At 35.3% G+C, this 18,455-nt stretch overlaps 1 protein-coding gene across 1 annotated transcript; it reads left to right on the top strand.

Moving 5' to 3' along the window:
• Positions 1 to 3,773: 3,773 nt before the first annotated feature.
• On the top strand, positions 3,774 to 4,334 carry LOC110924125. The gene has a single exon (XM_022168160.1). It carries the CDS (start codon positions 3,774 to 3,776, stop codon positions 4,332 to 4,334), a length of 561 nt encoding a protein of 186 aa, XP_022023852.1.
• The last annotated feature ends 14,121 nt before the right edge of the window (positions 4,335 to 18,455 follow it).

Below are 18,455 nucleotides of genomic sequence, written 5' to 3'. Positions count from 1 at the left end.
TTGCAAAACATGACGAACTCGTTAGATAGGATTAGAGACCGTAGTCTCTGGACCACCATCTCAAGTCAGTATTAGATTCCACCATCAATATGTATTTGTGTTTATAAGAGTGGTAGTGTATAGAGATAGTTTGGGAAGGAAGAGTAACATGGTCTTTTAAGAGTAGAAGCCTAGTGAGCATGGGCCACCTCCAACTTGGTTTGCCAAGATTGGAATTGTATGAATTATCATATTAGACTTTGGTCATTTTGGAGGGTTCCTCTACAAGTCCCCTAGTCCGGTATAATGTATGTAGCTCAACAATATAAAACATTTGAAAACTTCCCGACATGGTTCCGTTTGCATGAAACAATAAATAGGGAATTGCATACTAGTCTTCAACACACTTTGTGAAGATGTAAGTTAAAGAATGAAGAACACTTTCTTAATGTTACACCTAGTCCTAGATCATATTTGAAAGTAAAGGGTATTATAAACTAAACAAGCCCTACCAAGAAAAAAACCAACAATAAAACTTTAATCAAAATGTCATTCCATTTAGCATCATAATGTAATGGTCTTATTCTCAAGGTCTGAAAAGACAATAAAATGGTAACGGCAAAGTGTATTAGGCAAAAAAAAAAAAAAAAAAAAAGATTTGGGACTGAAACCAAGAATTTCGTCAGACCACATGAACCGAAAACGTAATTTTCATAATTTGTTTTTATTAATTCACCTTTTTTTTTTCTTCTGTTTAACAAGATAAACATCCTCAATCAGTAAACAAGTCATAGTTATCATCATCATGTGTCATCGTATTAGTACATCAATAACCAAGTAAGTGGTTTTGTGGTATAACGTTTGTCTCTCACAAATACGATGTAAGTTCAAATCCTTATATAAATAAGATAAGATCGTATTTAGGTGTAAAAAGTTATTGTATAAAGGATATTTGATTTAAATAACCTCAACTTTCATAATTTGCTGATAACACTTCCAACTTACGAATTGTCCCACGCCAATCCCAACTTTCAACTTATTTTTCTGTATTGAACTTATATCGTATTTGTCATATGACCAGACATTTTTGCAGACGTGACATCTGACATGGAACTTTTGCTGATTTGATTAGTGGCATGACATATGACGTCAACTAACTTGGTTAGGGTTCAATTAATTTGGGAGTGCCAGAGGAAAATAAGTTAAAAGTTATAAGTGTTGTGATGCAAATAGAAAGTTGAGAATGTTATCAACCAATTACTAAAAGTTAACCTATGGCATTATAGCCTAGTGGTATCTTGGGGGTGGGATAAGGCTTATGACCATTAGGTCATGGGTTCGATTCCCACAAAGGGGGTTTTTCCCAGATTTCTTGGGTTTCCTCTTGAATTGGTGTATAGGCATTATTGCCTAATGGAGATGAATATGATCGGGTGGTTCTGCTGGTGGCACGATGATACTCCAATAGTCCGTCAGTGATCCAAATTTACCGTTAAAAAAATTACTAAAAGTTAAAATTATTTAAATCCAATATCCAAACTCCATCAATAACCCATACACCATAAATACCATAGTGCCTTCTCTAAGAAGCCAACATATGTCATTTATATGGCTTGCCACCAACGTTCGGACCTTCATGGGCATATGGGGTTACTATTTACTTGTCAATATCAATACAATTATTGTTGATGGTGACGTGGAGATAACGGTAGTTAATGTTTGTTTAGACACGTAGGCAAAATATAGCATTAACTGACTTTTGTCACAACAATGTCAAATGTTGGTAAGGCCATGTGTAGTCATAAAGCCCCCAAAGGGGCGTTATGCGCCATGTGGCATGCCACATCACCCCGGGGCTTTATGGGGCTTGAGGCCGTAGTCATAAAGCCCTACCTCATCATAACCAAAGTGTAAAATGCAGGGACCAAAGTGTAAAATGCAGGGACCAAAGTGTTTTAATGCAGGGACCAAATTGTAAAATGCAGGGACCAAAGTGGAAAATGCCCACCTTCTCGCGCCGCGAATTTTTTCATGCCGGTTTTCTTTTTTTTGATCATGGCGCCCCTGGGGGCGGTGTGGGGGGCTCCATACCGGCGCTATGGCCTTCACCGCGCCCCAGTACATGTAGTCTAACCAATTATATATAAATGGAATCTGATTGGGGCAGTAACAACAAAACGAATCATGTTGCTACACGTGTGGTGTGCGGTTGCAGCAGATAACTGATTTTAAATTTTTGGGTGGTAGTATGTATGGACACCTCACACCGTTACCAATCAATACATTTCTTGTATTTGATATTGTAATTTATATATCTACACTTTCAATTCCCCGTCGGTCGTATCGCTCGTTTAGTTGAATTCTGGTACATATGAAAAAGTCTTGTGTAATCAAATTGGATGGATGCCAATGGAAAATGAGACTCAATGTATTTATAGGACTAAAAAACACCCGTTTGAATCATTGCGTCTTTTCACGTAAAGTTTAAATCAATTATTATTATGGTTGTATGATTTATGAAGCGTTGGTATGGTTTATGAAGCGATTTGTTACTTACCATGATAGTGTATAGCGGGAGTTGAACCGACTTTCATGGCAAATGAAAGTTTGCGTCTCCACCGCAAACGTGGTGATAACCGTTTTTCTTATTAAATTATTGTTATATACTAATTGTGGTTGTAACCGTTTCTTGGAGAAGATGGTTCTTTTAAAAGGAATTGGTTTTTAGAGGAAACAAAGTGACGCGCCTGAAGGTTTAAAAAGAAGAGAAACGACATGTCTTAAGTTACGAAACGGTAGGAGGTTTAATGCACAAATGGTTTGAAAAGGCATGTGTATGTCTTGATACCCTAAGTTACTAATTGTATAAGAGTATAATTTCTTGTATTAAAGAAAAGTGTTACTAATTTGTTATCTTACTAAAGTTGTGTTTCCTAAATAATAACATAACTAGTATTTATAACTAGTATTTAGAATCATGAGGCCAAGCGTAATGCAGTATTATAGAAGCGTGAAGGAGCTTGATAACGCCCCAAACACTGTCCTCTTAGGTATTATAGGGGTATGAAGAAAGATTTGCTTTTCTAGTACAAGACCATTTGGAATGGTTCATGCTCCTTAAGGGGCAAGTTTTCGTCATATCAGCATCATAACGCCCCTTTAAAAAACATGTAATGGTTAACGTTCATTAATGCCCTTTCAATCGTTACATTCCGTTTTATTTTCTCTCCATTGAGCATTATACTAGAAACATCTCTCTCTTCATGCCCTTACCCAGAGGGGACAGTGTTGGGGGCTTTATCAAGCCCTTCACACCCCTATAGTGCCCCATTACGCATGACCTAATGCCCAACAGAGAGAAAACAAAACGAAAAGTCATGATTGAAAGGGGGCATTAAGGAGCATTAACCATTACACATTCTTTAAAAAGGCGTTATGATGCTGATGTAGCAGAAAAATGCTTCTTACACAGCGAGCCTGATACAAATCACTAAGCTGGATTATAAAAAGCCAGTTTCATAATACTTATCATATTTGTTATTTTCATATAGACACAGTTGGCAGAGATATTATTGAATATATTAAATTTTAATACTACACATAAATAACACAATTAAAATTCATTTTAAATTCTAAATAAAATATAAACAAGAATTGATCACGTTCCTCTCTCTATAAATACCCAATCTCTCTTGTCTCCTTCCATTCATCAAGTCTCAAGGTCTCTTTCAACTAAAAAAAAAACAAACAATTTCCTACAAAATCTCATCAAAATGCAAAATCAACAACTGAAAATGGAAGAAACTGAATTCGCTCCAAGCTTCAGTTGTTACTCTAATGACAATATCACATCTAGAGCGGTCGCAAAAGCGATCCATGAAGAAGAAGTAGCACGATTGCACGAAAATGGGGACATCTACGATGACGATTTTGAATTCTCGTTAGTGTTAAGCGACGAAGAAAGCGATTCACAAGCTTGGACTGCTTTCAATTGTGACATTACGGGTTCATTAGGGAAGTTGTTCATCAGTGAACAAGAAGATTCTTCTTCATATACATCATCAGAAACCGATGAATCGGATAGTCCACGTAAATGCAAGAAGAGTAGGTCTTTCGGGTCTGAATCGAAAAGGTGGATATTCCGGTATTTGCTGAGGCGGAGCAACAGCGAACGTAAGGAGCCGATGGTGAAGGAGGATAATCCGAAACAAAAAAGGAATTCTGGCAGGCGGTGGGCGACGCATGAGCGATTTTACGTGCAAAGAAGAGCGGAAAATGAAGTTGAAAAGAGGAGATCGTATCTACCTTATAGGAAGGATCTTGTCAACGGAATGGGGAAAATGCTTCCGTTTTGACACAATATATGAAAAAGCGAGAAACGAATAGCGGAACGAATAAACTGCATGTGGTGTAGCGTTATCAAGGTGTGTAGAAAATGTGTCGCTCCCCATGTGGTTATGGATGTAAGAGTAGAATGAATGAGTGTTAATTAGCCTTTAAGTAGTGGACTGGGCTGAAAGTTGGGCTGAAGTTGTGTAATAGGGTGTAAGTGGTCTATTAAGTTGGGCATTTAACTTGATGTACTTTAGTGCTATTTGGGTTGTAAGTTAACATCAATTTGGGTTGTAAGTGAACTTTGAATTAACTTATTATATTAAGTGGTCCACTAAATAGGTTCTTAAATCTTAATAGGTAACTACTAAACAATGTATTTCTTCAATTAAAAAAAAGTTGTATGGTACGCAAAAAAATTAACTAACCAATTAAGGGTGGAGATTGTAATATATTTATCTAGAAATTGTAGTTAAAAAAACAGATTAAACAAGCAGAACAATCGCATTGAAGAATGAACAATGTTAATCCTCAATTGTTGTAGAACACTATAACTTACCATGTCTCTTTATTTTCATCATGTACTCCCAATTACAAATAAATATATTCCTAAAAAATAGTCCTTTGATTGAAGATATAAAAGACAGTCAAACCAACAAATAAGGTTATTCCATTGAAAATGTGATTGCATTCGAAATAAAGTATATTTTTATATCGTAATCAACATTACCAAGTGCTTTGATATGTCATATTGTAGATATATATGTACAAAAGTCCTATTGCATCTCCCTAGGCAACTTAAACGACGTTTTAGTTTTTTTTCTCAACATTTCAATATTAATTTTATTGAAAACGAATTTGTATTAAAAATAAAATAGATTTTGTCGACGTAAACAAATTCACAAGTGTTTTGATATGTCAGAGTTTAAATGTACATGTACAAAACTCCTTCCATATTGCACTAGCAACTCCAACTAGTTGATTGTATTTATCAACATTCCTAAAACAATTATAAACACACAATGTATCATATTATAAATATACTTAACTTATAGTTTATCATGTTATCTTAATCAGGGGCGCCCCAAAGGGGTAATGGCTTTGGCCCCTAATTCTCTACTCAATCCCCGGTTCGACATTCTTGAAGAAGGAAACCTTGAACAACTCATCACAATTCTGACAATTCCCAAATCTTTAATCTCACATTGGAGTCCTGATTTTCCAATAAAATCTTAAATCATCGTCGTCTTCCATTTAAATCGCTAAATGTAACATCCCAAATTTTTATATGAGTTCGTTATTTTACGAGGGACATTATGATAATTAAAAGATAAAAAAAAGCGAGACCCATTATGGGTGAATCATGGAAAAAGACCTTGGAAGGGCCTTTTCGTAAATCTATCCTCTAAAGCCTAATGTGGGAAGGGATGCATGAGAGTTAATCCATTTTTGCATTTCACCAGAGTTAAAGAGAGAGAAACGCTAGTTCTTGGATATTCAATCATGTTTAACTGATTTTCCCAATAAAATCTTAATCCACCGTCGTCTTTCATATCACAACCAATTTCAGTGGGTTTTCAAGTTTAAACTCGGTTTTGGTTTGAGGTATGTTTTCGATCAGAGCTTGATATTTTGTGATCTATTTATCAAAGGTTTTGTATTTCGAATGGAATAAAATCATAAAGTCTTTAACTTGATAGGTTTACATATCATATTCACCACAACCGCCACATCAAGCTCATATTAGGGGTTTGCCAAATATGGACTTTGCGCTTTACTTTGCACGCACATAGTATATAGATTTCTCTCATAGTTTACGTTTCATAGTTTACACATGATTTGTAGGTTAAATTCATTGTTCTGATATGTTTAGTTGACTATTTTTTATTGTTTTTTAGTATCGAACATCATTACTTTGAGTATGATCGGTGAATTACAGGTTGTTGGAATGTGTTTTATTAGCATATGGACGCATTGGAAGAAAGTTAGGGGGAACATGAATCTGCTGCAAAACCTCTATTCACATAAAGTTTTTGATACGGAAAAATTAAGGGGACAATAATTTACGCCCTACCTGCTGTTATTTACGGTCCAACTAGGGTAACTCTGGATTTTTGGATTTTTGACATATTTAAACCTAAACTTCGGGTTTTAAGATTACCTTCTTTTCCAATAGTTTTTGAATGATTCTAAGGAGTTTTTCAGGCCTCGAAACTTCACAAATTATCATTCCAATAGAGAGTTTAATGTTAGCAAGAATTGAAAAACAAACCATGATGAGGCAAGGCTAAACTACGGATATCTTCTCCGGGTGAAGGATTTGTGTATGTGACTTGTTTTTAGTTTTAACCTAGGGTTTGAGATTAAATTCTCAAACCCTTTAAGTTTCGACGGATTTAACTTGTGGTTTGAACATTTAAATGATCTAAATTTGTTTAAAGTTTTGATTTAATATCATTCGTTTCCATTCTTTTTTACATCATTAATAGTTTGGTATTGGGTTATGTTTTGCGTTTTTGGATTGGTGATTGTGTAAATAAAAATTCTTTAAATCCCGGTCCATTACCATCACTTGAGTCGAATCCTACACAAAGTCGCTCTTAACGACTTTCCACTAGGTTAAACTAGAATAATTGTTACTTTGCTAAACTTAAACCCCGGAGTGGGTCAGTTTACTCACTATTGTTTACAATCAATCAATCAACTCATTTTCATATGTGTTTTTGCAATCAAACCAAAATTCAAAGTTCACAAGTTAATTAAATTAATTAGATCTTGAATAGCACTTTGCACGATTCCTCGTGGCTGGACACCCTACTTACCCGTACTAGTAAAGGTATTAAGGAATTGGTTTAAACTTATTTTTGACCGACCTCATGATATCGATCAACACATAACTTAGTTTTCGCTTGACACATTGCGTGTGGTCATGCCTACACATTGTTGTCGCAAGCATAGTTTAGTGTATTGTTCCGATCCCAATTCAAACTCTGCCCACGCGAAAAGGAACTTTGCATGTGATTTAATCTTGAGCAAAAGTTTACTTTGCACCTGGTTTACAAATAGATTGTGGACCCGTTTCCCATGTGAACCTTGCACAATTATCTAGAGCATTTAGGTTCCCTTTTGGAATTAATTATTAATAGATCACCGTTCAGAATAAATTTCTACATGCTAGTTTTTGGACACCTCTTTACATTATTGTTTTTGGAGCGGTGTGCATACTATTAAAGTTCTTAAAGTAAAGCTCTATGTTTCAAACGTAATATAGTTTGTTAAAGTTTGCTACACTAACAATAAAGTTTTAAAATGCTAAAGTGATAAAGTATAAAGTGTTCATAGTATGAATATTGAATGATTAAAGGCTAAAGGAGACTTAATGTGTATTTCAAAGTAAAACGTTATGTTTCAAATGTAAACGGGTCATGTTTAGAACTAGGAACGTGACTAGTCTTGATTTAGAGATGGCTTCAGGTGCATGTATGAGTAATAACTTGTGAGTGGTATCACTCTTAAATGAATTTTAGGTTGTGGTTTTTGTGATTAAATAACTAATAATGATTGTATTAAAACTCTTATACTAACAATTAGAACTAACTCAGGGAAGCTTACTTTTGCATGTATCTTAGATTGAGTCTAAGTAACTAGGTGAGGATGTGGAGCTCTTGGCTGGTTGGGGAAGCTACCCGTTGATCTGTGGGTTTTAGCATCCATTTGTTTGACGTTTTTGTTGTTATGAACTACTTGTCTAGTTTTATTTTCATACTTATATGCTGAATGTTTGAATTTTTGTTGCATTATTTTGGAAACACTCTAATCTTTTGAACTATTTCGTGTAATGATGCCCAACTGTGAGGCTCCCGGGTTTTAGGCCTTACAAGTATGTGGCTTTTTGGAAAATTCAGAGAATGGAAGGTGTTAGTAGAAACTTAGATAGGAAGAAAGGTTAAAAAGTTAAAGACATATAATGGATTAGAGTTCTATACTGGGGAATTTAATCAGTATTGCAAGGATCATAGGATTGTAAGACATCTAATACTACCGGGAACTCCACAATAAAATGTCTTAGTTGAGAGGAAGAACAAGACTTTATTGGATAAAATGAGATGCATGTTAATCAGCTCAGGGCTTCTTAAAAGGTTTTGGGCTGATGCTGTTTCTAGAGTTGCATACTTGATAAATAAATGTCCCTCATGAACTTTTGATTTATTTAACTCCCATGGAAAAGTGGTATGGTGAAAAGACGGAATATTGTGGAAATTTAAGGGTATTTGGTTCTCTCGCATATGCTTATGTAAGCTAGGAAAAATTGGAACCCAAGGTAGAAAGATGTATTTTTTGGGTTATCCTAAAGGAGTAGAGGGACACAGACTCAGGAGATTGAGTAATTGCTGTTAAAATATGGGCCAATTTTATTATACAAAAACCTTGTTTCTAATAATTTTGATCTGTATTTTTCAGGTTTGGGCCTGTCCTGGTCGTTATTTCTGGCTAGTGAAGAAGGGCGCTGCCCTAGTTCGATGATTTCGCTCCCTATACGCGTATTTCCTGATTTGGTGTTCATCAGCCTTGTAATTGCCAGCTGTGATTGATGCCTTCCTCTTTTCCTCCTCTTCTTGTGGGTTATTTAAAGCGATGTTCTTCTATGTCTGATACACACAAAAAAAGGAGAACAAGCATTCAACAATAGTAATCTTTTTTCTTGTTTCTTTGTAATCGAACCCACTGGTTCATCTTGTTTCTTCTATTTTGTAATCTGTTCCTTGAACATTATCAATTCTATATATACCATTTTGACATGGTATCAGAGCTATAGGCTCGTTAGGGTTCTTCTGATTTCGCTACTGTTGATGTTTGTTGTGGACTCGTTATAATTTTGTCTCGATTGTAGTTGGTGCTCATCAATCTTCAACTGCTTCTCTGGTGTACATCTGCTGACTCGTTATAATTTTGTCTCGATTGTATTGGGGCTAGTGCTTAATTATTCATCAATCATTCGTATCTACTGTGACACATCTGCTGACTGGTTCGTGGCTTACTCTCTGATCATTTATCGCTTGTGAGTTGGTTTGTAACCCTAAGTGAAGGTTACATACACTCACACTCGGAAGGAATACCCTAACTTGGGCGCCCCGCGGTGAGTTCGTTCCTTTCTTTCTTTATTTCGCTTTCACGGTTATTATTTTGCTAGGCACTTTGTGACTGGGTTAGGGGTACCAAGTTGGTTTGGTACAGGGAAAGCCACACTTTGATTTTTTTTATCTGTTTGTTTATTTGTGTGCATTTTCTATCTTTCTCTCCATAGTTAGATTGTCTAGTATGACTGATATCGAAAGTACTTCTACAACCTTCATCAGTAAACTTGACGTTCGTGATCCGTTGTTTTTACATCCAAGTGATTCTAGTTGTCTTACTATTGTGAGTATTAAATTAAAGTGATGTGAGAATTACACGGTTTGGGCAAATGCTTTTCAGTTAGCTTTACAAGCAAAAAATAAAATTGGTTTTATAAATGGCTCATGCAAAAGATCCATCGAAAATGAAACATTAGCTTCTCAATGAGATAGGTGTAATTCGGTTGTTCTTACCTGGATACTTAATTCTGTAAGTGAAGAATTATATGTAGGTCAAGTTTACTCTAAACTCGCGTCTGAAGTATGGAACGATTTGAAGGAAACCTATGATAAAGTTGATGGGTCGGTTGTGTTTAGTTTATATCAAAAAATTAATTCTATGACCCAAAATGGTAGTTCTGTGTCTGATTACTATCATAGACTGAATACAATGTGGAGACAGTTTGATGCTATGGTGCAACTACCATTGTGTACTTGTAATGCCTCTAAGGAATTTAATGATTTTAATCAATTGATAAAATTAATGCAATTTTTAATGGGCCTTGATGAAATTTATCAACATGTCAGAACTAGTCTTTTAACTCGTGATCCTCTTCCTTCAATTAAAACTGCTTTTTCAATAGTCTCCAGAGAGGAATCACAAAGAGGTGGAAACACCCCTGCAAAAGGTCAAAATATAGGTTTTGTGTTTAAATTCAATCAAACCTATGAAAATAAAAAGAAATTTAACAAGGGGCCTAATCCAAATCTTAAATGCACTAACTGCAACAAACTGGGCCACACTGTTGATATGTGTTATGAACTTGTTGGGTACCCTCAAGGGTATAAGTCTAAATTTGGGCAAGGGAATAGTCAGGGGAATAGAGTCAATAACTCTATGTCAAATAAACCTGTTACTGATGTGCCTTCAAGCTCTTCTACTTCCCCTACCCCTTCTCTTACATCTGATCAGATCACTCAACTTTTGGGATTGTTGAAAGCAAAAAATAATGAAGGATCACAAAGTGCAAACTTTGGAGGTAACTCCATTGGTCTTTTTTCTTCAAATATTTTTTTTGCAAACCTATTTTTGGGTTTGCTAGTGGTCCTTCCGGTATATCCTCTGGTTGGATTGTTGATTCTGGAGCAAACCAACATATGGTAATGTCTGATAAAGGGTTAATAAATCTAGTTGATGTATCTAACTTTAATATTTCTGTTAAACACCCAAACGGAACAAATGCTAAAGTAACTAAGATTGGATGTTTAAAATTAATTGAAGGGGTCATTTTATCAGATGTGTTTGTTGTCCCAGAATACTATGTTAACTTGATGTCTGTATACAGACTTGCTAGTGAAAATAAGTTGTATGTTTCCTTTGATGAATATAATTGCTATCTTCAGGATTTGCACACAAAGAAAGTCCTGGTGACTAGTAGTCAAATTGATGGATTGTATTTCTGTGGTGATGACTCTAAATTTGCTAAGGTGTGTTTTAATAGTCATGATGTTATTAACTTGTGGCATTCTAGGCTAGGACATCCTTCTAACCAAGTGTTAAATGTTCTAAAAGACAAGTTAAACTTTAGGCGAGATTTTTCCATGTGATGTTTGCCACAAGGCCAAACAACACAGAGAACCCTTTCCTATAAGTGACCATAAGTCATCTTATATAGGAGAGTTAGTTCACTTAGATGTGTGGGGGCCATACAAAGTGCAAAGTTATGAAGGATATAGGTACTTCCTGACGGTTGTGGATGATTTTTCGAGGTGTGTGTGGATTTTTCTACTAAAACACAAAAATGAGGTTTTTTACAACATTGAAAGTTTTTTAACCTGGTAAAAACCCAATTTGATAAAACTGTGAAAATTTTCAGAAGTGTAATGGATCTGAATTCGTTAACAACCGTATGAATAGTTTTATGAGGCACAATGGCATTATCCATCAAACCACATGTACATATAATCCACAACAGAACGGAATTCCTGAAAGAAAACATCGGCATTTGTTGAACATTGCTAGGACTCTTTTATTTCAGGGGGGTGTCCCTCTTAAATTCTGGTCTGATTGTGTGCTTACCGCTGCTTATTTAATCAACAGGACTCCCTCTTCCATTCTTGATGGCAAATCTCCCTATGAGCTTATGTTTGGTTTTCAACCCTCACTTTATCACCTTAGGACATTTGGTTGTCTATGTTTTAGCACTGTCTTAAATAATCCTGACAAATTTGGGAATCATGCTGAGAAGTATATTTTCTTAGGATATTCTCCTTTCAAAAAAGGATATAAATTGTGGAGCATAGAAAAAAAACAAATATTTTTTTCCAGAGATGTAAAATTCTATGAAACTTTTTTTCCTTTCAAAAATAATAAATTATTTAACGAAGACTCTTTAATAAATGATCCTTTTCTAAACTCTTTAAACTTTTTTGATGATGTTGAGACAAGTCAGACAAATGTGCCTAATGGTGAAATACCCGATGATGAGGTGAGGGATCCTAGTGAGGTAATTGGCACTGTTCAGCAACCTAGTGCTCAGTCTCAAACCCCTGATGGCATGGCTGTATCACAGCAGCCTCACGGGGTAGATGAAAGTATGGGTGGGGCAGACAGTGCTCAAACTACCAATGACATTATAAACTCACCTGAGGGAAATAATGATCCTAGTATTCCTGTTAGAAGGTCTACTAGGAACTCATCTCTACCAAAGAAATTAGATGATTTTATTATAGAGGGAAAAGTTAAGTATGGAATGGAAAAAGTTATCAACTACTCAAAACTATCACTTGAAAATAAGTGTTTTGCTTCTAATCTAAATAAATCGATTGAACCAAAAAGTTTTTATGAAGCCAAAGATGACTCTAACTGGTTGAATGCCATGAATGAAGAGATGGAGGCCTTAAATAGAAACGACACATGGACCCTTGTTGACCTTCCAAAGGGTATAAAGCCAATCGGTTGTAAATGGGTTTACAAAATTAAATATAAATCCACAGGAGAGATTGAAAGGTTTAAAGCTAGACTAGTTGCAAAAGGCTATAGTCAAAGGGAAGGAATTGACTTTGATGAAACGTTCTCGCCTGTTCTTAAAATGGTAACCGTTCGTTGTGTTATTAGTCTAGCAGTTGAAAATGATTGGTCTTTATTTCAACTTGACATTAACAATGCTTTTCTTTATGGAAATTTAAATGAAGATGTTTACATGTGTCTGCCAGAAGGTTTTTTTTCCAGAAAATGAAACCAAGGTTTGTAAACTAAAAAAATCCCTATATGGCTTAAAACAAGCCCCTGGAATGTGGAATGAAAAGTTGGTTGGTGTCCTATTAGAGTTTGGTTTTGTTCAAAGCAAATGTGATCATTCTTTATTTGTTAAATCTGACAATTCCGTGTTTATTGCTCTGCTTGTCTATGTGGATGATATTGTGGTCACAGGAAATAATCTAGATGAAATAAATAAAGTGAAACAATTGTTAAAAACAAAATTTTTAATCAAAGATCTTGGATTATTAAAATATTTTCTTGGAATTGAAGTTGTTAAAACTGAACATGGAATATGTTTGTCTCAAAGAAAATACTGCATGGATCTCTTGGCTGAATTCGGTCTTAGTGGACGTAAGCCTGTAAGTACATCTATCGAACAAAATTATGTTGTTATGAATTTCTGTAAAAAAGATGAATCTGTTGTGAGTAATATTACCGGTTTTCAAAAACTAATTAGGAAATTGATTTACTTATCTCATACTAGTCCTGATATATCCTATGCTGTGCAATTTCTGAGTCAATTTATGCACAAGCCTACAAATTCTCATTTACAAATTGCTTTGAGGCTTTTAAGATATCTAAAAGGTGCCCCAGGTAAGGGAATCCTAATAAGCAAAGGTACGTCTTTTAACATCCGTGCTTATGCTGATTCAGACTGGGGGAAATGTCTGGATTCTAGGAGATCAGTCACAGGGTATTGCATTTTCTTGGGTAACAGTCTTGTTTCTTGGAAAAGCAAGAAGCAGGGGACTGTATCAAGGTCCTCTGCTGAAGCTGAGTACAGAGCTATGTGTGCCGCCACATGTGAAGTTTTATGGTTAATCAACGTTTTAAAGGAATTGCATGTTAATATGATCTTACCAATTGATCTCTTTTGTGATAATAATGCTGCTATATCTATAGCAGCAAACCCTGTCTTTCATGATCGAACCAAAAGATAGATCTTTTCTTCCTTCGGGAAAAAATCTCAACTGGGATAATCAAAACAGTTCCAACTGAGTCTGATAAACAACCTGCTGATATTCTTACAAAAGGTTTGCTTATTCATCAACATAATGTGTTAACAAAGAAACTAAATATGCATGATGTGTTTGGATCATCAAATTGAGGGGGGGGGGGAGGGGTGTTAAAATATGGGCCAATTTTATTATCCAAAAACCTTGTTTCTAATAATTTTGATCTGTATTTTTCAGGTTTGGGCCTGTCCTGCTCAGCCCAGTCCTTTATTTGCCTGTCCTGTTCGTTATTTCTGGCTAGTGAAGAAGGGCGCTGCCCTAGTTCGATGATTTCGCTCCCTATACACGTATTTCCTGATTTGGTGTTCATCAGCCTTGTAATTGCCAGCTGTGATTGATGCCTTCCTCTTTTCCTCTTCTTCTTGTGGGTTATTTAAAGCGATGTTCTTCTATGTCTGATACACAAAAAAAAAAGGAGAACAAGCATTCAACAATAGTATTCTTTTTTCTTGTTTCTTTGTAATCGAACCCACTAGTCCATCTTGTTTCTTCTATTTTGTAATCTGTTCCTTGAACATTATCAATTCTATATATACCATTTTGGCAATTGCATTCCTAAGATAATTGTTAGCAGGGATTATGTGGCTTTCAAAGAGATAATTATGTACAGGGATGCAATTGGTTACAAGGATCTTGAACCAGTTCATGAGCAGGTTAGTGCACAAGGAATTTGGTGTGAGGTGGAGCCAATTTCTAATGATGAAAGAAACATAAGCTCTTTAAAGTCTTTAGTTAGAAGTTCAGGGGTTCACAATGAGCAGTACAGTCTTGCAAGAAATAGAACAAGAAGACAAATTACATCTTCTACAAGGTATATAAAGATGATATTTCAACATTTGTTTTTATGATTGATGAACAATAAAGTATACATGAGCCTTTGTCTTTCAATGAAGCTATGTCATTAGTGAATAAGGATAACTGTATTAAAGCTACGAAGGAAAAATGTATTCTCTTTACAAGGGAATGATACAAGTGTATTGGTTAATGCTCCAAAAGATCAGAAAATTGTTGGTTGTATGTGAATTTACAAAGTAAAAGGTTGGATTCCAGGTATTGAAGATCCAATACATAGAGCCATGTTAGTGGAAAAGGTGTTTACATAGAGAGTTGGCCTTTATTACAATGATATTTTTCTCCAGTGGTGAAGCATTCCTGAATCAGAATTGTTTTGGCTTTAACTGTTCCAAAGACTTTAGTTAGACCAGTTGGATGTCAAAACAACTTTTCTTTCATGGTAATCTTGAACAACAAATCTACATGAAACAACCATTAGGTTTTGAGGTGGTGGGTTAGGAAAATAATGCCTGCTTATTGAAAAAGTCTTTGTATAGCCTAAAGCAGTCATCAAGAAAATGGTATAAAAGGTTTGATTACACATGATCAAGCATGATTTTTGAGAAGTAGTTATGATAGCTGGGTGTATTACAAAGAGTATGCAAATGGACACTTTGTGTATTTACGATTGTATGTTGATGATATGCTTATAGCTTGCAAAGATTAATAGGAAGTCAAAGCTACAAAGAAACTATTGATGATGGAGTTTTAAATAGAACTTGGTAATGCTAAAAAAAGATAATTGGTATGGAGATTACTACAAACAGGGGTCTTAAACAGTTGAGAATGACTTAAGGTTCTTACATAGAAAAAGGTGTTGAGTAACTATCAACTGTATGGCTACGTGCAAACTTGTTGTAACTCCTTTATTTCAGCATTTCAAGTTATTAAGTCAGGATTCTCCCAAGTCAGATGAAGATATTGCCTATAGGGAAAAGGTGCCTTATGTTATTGCAGTGGGCAATTTAATGTATCTTTTGGACATTGCAGTAATGCATATAGATTGCTCTCAGGTTTGTAGATACTGCTGACTATGCCAATAAATTAGAAAGGGGAACATCTATAATTAACTGGTTATGTTTTCAAGGTATTGGAAGGTGTAGTTAGTTGGAAAGCATCACTGCAACATGCAGGGCCGTTCCAACGTGTTTGGAGACCCTAAGTGAACTACAAAGTGGGGGCCCTAATTTCACCCATAAACTCTATTCCAATCCTGATGAACCCATCGCCATGGGTGATTACAGTTACTTTTTTCGTCTAGTAATAACCGGTAGCCTAGAAATTGAAAGTGGTTGCGATGGGAAGTGGGAACAATGACTGCGGCTGTATTTTAGGAGCTTTAGGCTGCTTAATAATGATGATTAGGTCGATGGTTGTTGTGTCGTAATAGCTGGAAACTTATGCGAAATCGGCTTTGAAACTGGGCCTTTTTTGCTAAACAATATATACTTTGGGCTCCTTCAATGAAAAACTAGTTTAGTTTTAAAATCAACGTATTTATTTGGACCTAATACATATAATATATATAAGAACTTTCTAAAAACTTGGAGGCCCTTATTTTTTGGTGACCCTAGGCCCGTGCCTAGGTTGGCAACTATGGAGTCGGCCCTGGCAACATGTAGTAGCTTTGTCTACTATAGAGGCGAATACATTACTTTGACTGAGTATGTCCAAGAGGCTCTGTGGCTGGAAATTTTTGTCACGGAATAAAGATTAATGGTACAGTTGTTAGGTGTCATAATCAGGGAGTTGTTTCGTTGTCTAAAAACAATGTATTTCATGATAGGACAAATCATATTAGTATCAAATTGCACTTTATAGTTAATGCCAAGGATGTTCTTATTGAGAAGGTTGACACTTATGAGAATGTGGTTGACATGCTTACTAAATCATAGCCTGGAACTAAGTTTGTGCAGTGTCTAGATGAAAGTCAACAAAGTTTTTACCTTCAATTAGTTAGTAGCACAAAGTATAGGGGGTGACTATTGTGTGGTTAGTTGTTAATTAACTGTTAATGAGTGTTATAAGAGAACAATGCTTTCGTTTGTCGATTTTCATTCTTTCTTTTGTAATAAGGTGATCAATCAATAAAGTGCAACCGTTGAGGTTTTCATCTTGTTCGTGATTTATTATTTCGTTGAAGTTTTTGTAACAACGTACAAGAACTAACATGACATAAAGGTTGCCTAATATTCTGGTATTTATAAGGTTAGACATCAGAATTTATATATATCCTGAGATTTGTTTGGATCTGCCATCTCAAATGATTATTATAATCGGAATGATCACTATCAGAATCATATAAGTCGATAATAATTATGTGCTTAAGTCGGAAAGTGCCCTACAAGATATTCCAAGTGTAATTTTATGATGAACAATGTAAGAATACTATTCATCATCACAGTATAAAGAGATTCACTAACAAGTGAGTCCAGATATTTAAAAAATTGGCTTCTTGTGTATTATATTTGTTTTACATAATGAAATTTCATAATTTAGCAAGAATAATTGTAAAGTTACATGTATTACCGAATTCTTATCTATATGGAATACTAAAAAAGGCACTTCTAAGTTGCACTTTTAGAAAATCTTGCTTGCTTTCCACACAATGCACGTCTTCTGTTCATTCCCTTCTAGAAAGTCAATCCTCTTTAATTATTAGTTTAAGTCCAATTAAATCTGTTTTAAAGTATGGGAAGAAAAACGAGTTGAACCAATACCGCAATATCACATTCTCATGTGCAAGTTCCAGCTAGTGGAATAGAACCATCTATCATTAATATTCAATACGTTATCGTATTGTAGAAAATATTTGTTTTTTTGAACTGCGTCAATATCATTAAAAATATAATACTAGCAAGGTGTTAGACAAAATAAAGTAAAAAAGTTATAAAATTAAATTGAAGAACAACACCATTAACCCGGAAACATTACCTAGCTTAGTCCGCCATGTTCATAAAATAATCAATGTAAGGGGCTGTTTGTTTAGCTTTTAATTAAGCTCTTAGTGGTTTAGATCTCTTATCAGTTTAACACTTAATGGTTCAGAGTGTTTGTTTTGTGAGCAGATATCTGAATGGTTCAGACATTTGCCTTTGAATGGTTAAGGTGCTGTTTGTTTACCTCTTAATGAGGTTCTTAATGGTTCAGACCTCTTACTGGTTCAACACTTAATCGTTCAGACTCTTTGTTTCACGAGCAAATGTCTGAATGGTTTAGACATTTGCTTCTGAATGGTTAAGCATTATACAAAGTCTGAATGGTTAAGACCTCTAATCTGAATTGATCAGACATTTGCCTCTGAACGGTTAAGCATTATACAGGCTCTTAATGGTTCAAACCTCTTATTGGTTCAGCGCTTAATGGTTCAGACCTCTTACTGGTTCAGCACTTAATCATTCAGATGTTGCCAAACAGCCCCTAAGTGTTATAAAGAGTCTGAATGGTTAAGACCTCTAATCTGAATTGATCAGACATTTGCATCTGAACGATATGATTAAGCATTATACTGACCCTTAATGACTCAGACCGCTTACTAATTTAGCACTTAATGGTTCAGACCTCTTACTCTTACTGGTTCAACAATTAAACTCAAAAGTTGCCAAACAACCCCTAAATACTTCCTCTTGCTGTCCATTTTATTTTACAGTCCGAGTTAATATGGTGATAGTTGCCGACCTTAAGCTCGGTCGATAACTA

This window comes from Helianthus annuus, chromosome 17 (assembly GCF_002127325.2).
Source record: "Helianthus annuus cultivar XRQ/B chromosome 17, HanXRQr2.0-SUNRISE, whole genome shotgun sequence".
NCBI classification, from domain to species: domain Eukaryota; kingdom Viridiplantae; phylum Streptophyta; class Magnoliopsida; order Asterales; family Asteraceae; genus Helianthus; species Helianthus annuus.
The sequence above is the reverse complement of the archived record's forward strand: the minus strand, read 5'-3'. Positions and strand labels throughout refer to the sequence as shown.

Bases quoted from the DNA above. Each gene is read 5' to 3' on its own strand.
- LOC110924125 (XM_022168160.1), top strand. From the start codon at position 3,774: ATGGAAGAAACTGAATTCGCTCCAAGCTTCAGTTGTTACTCTAATGAC.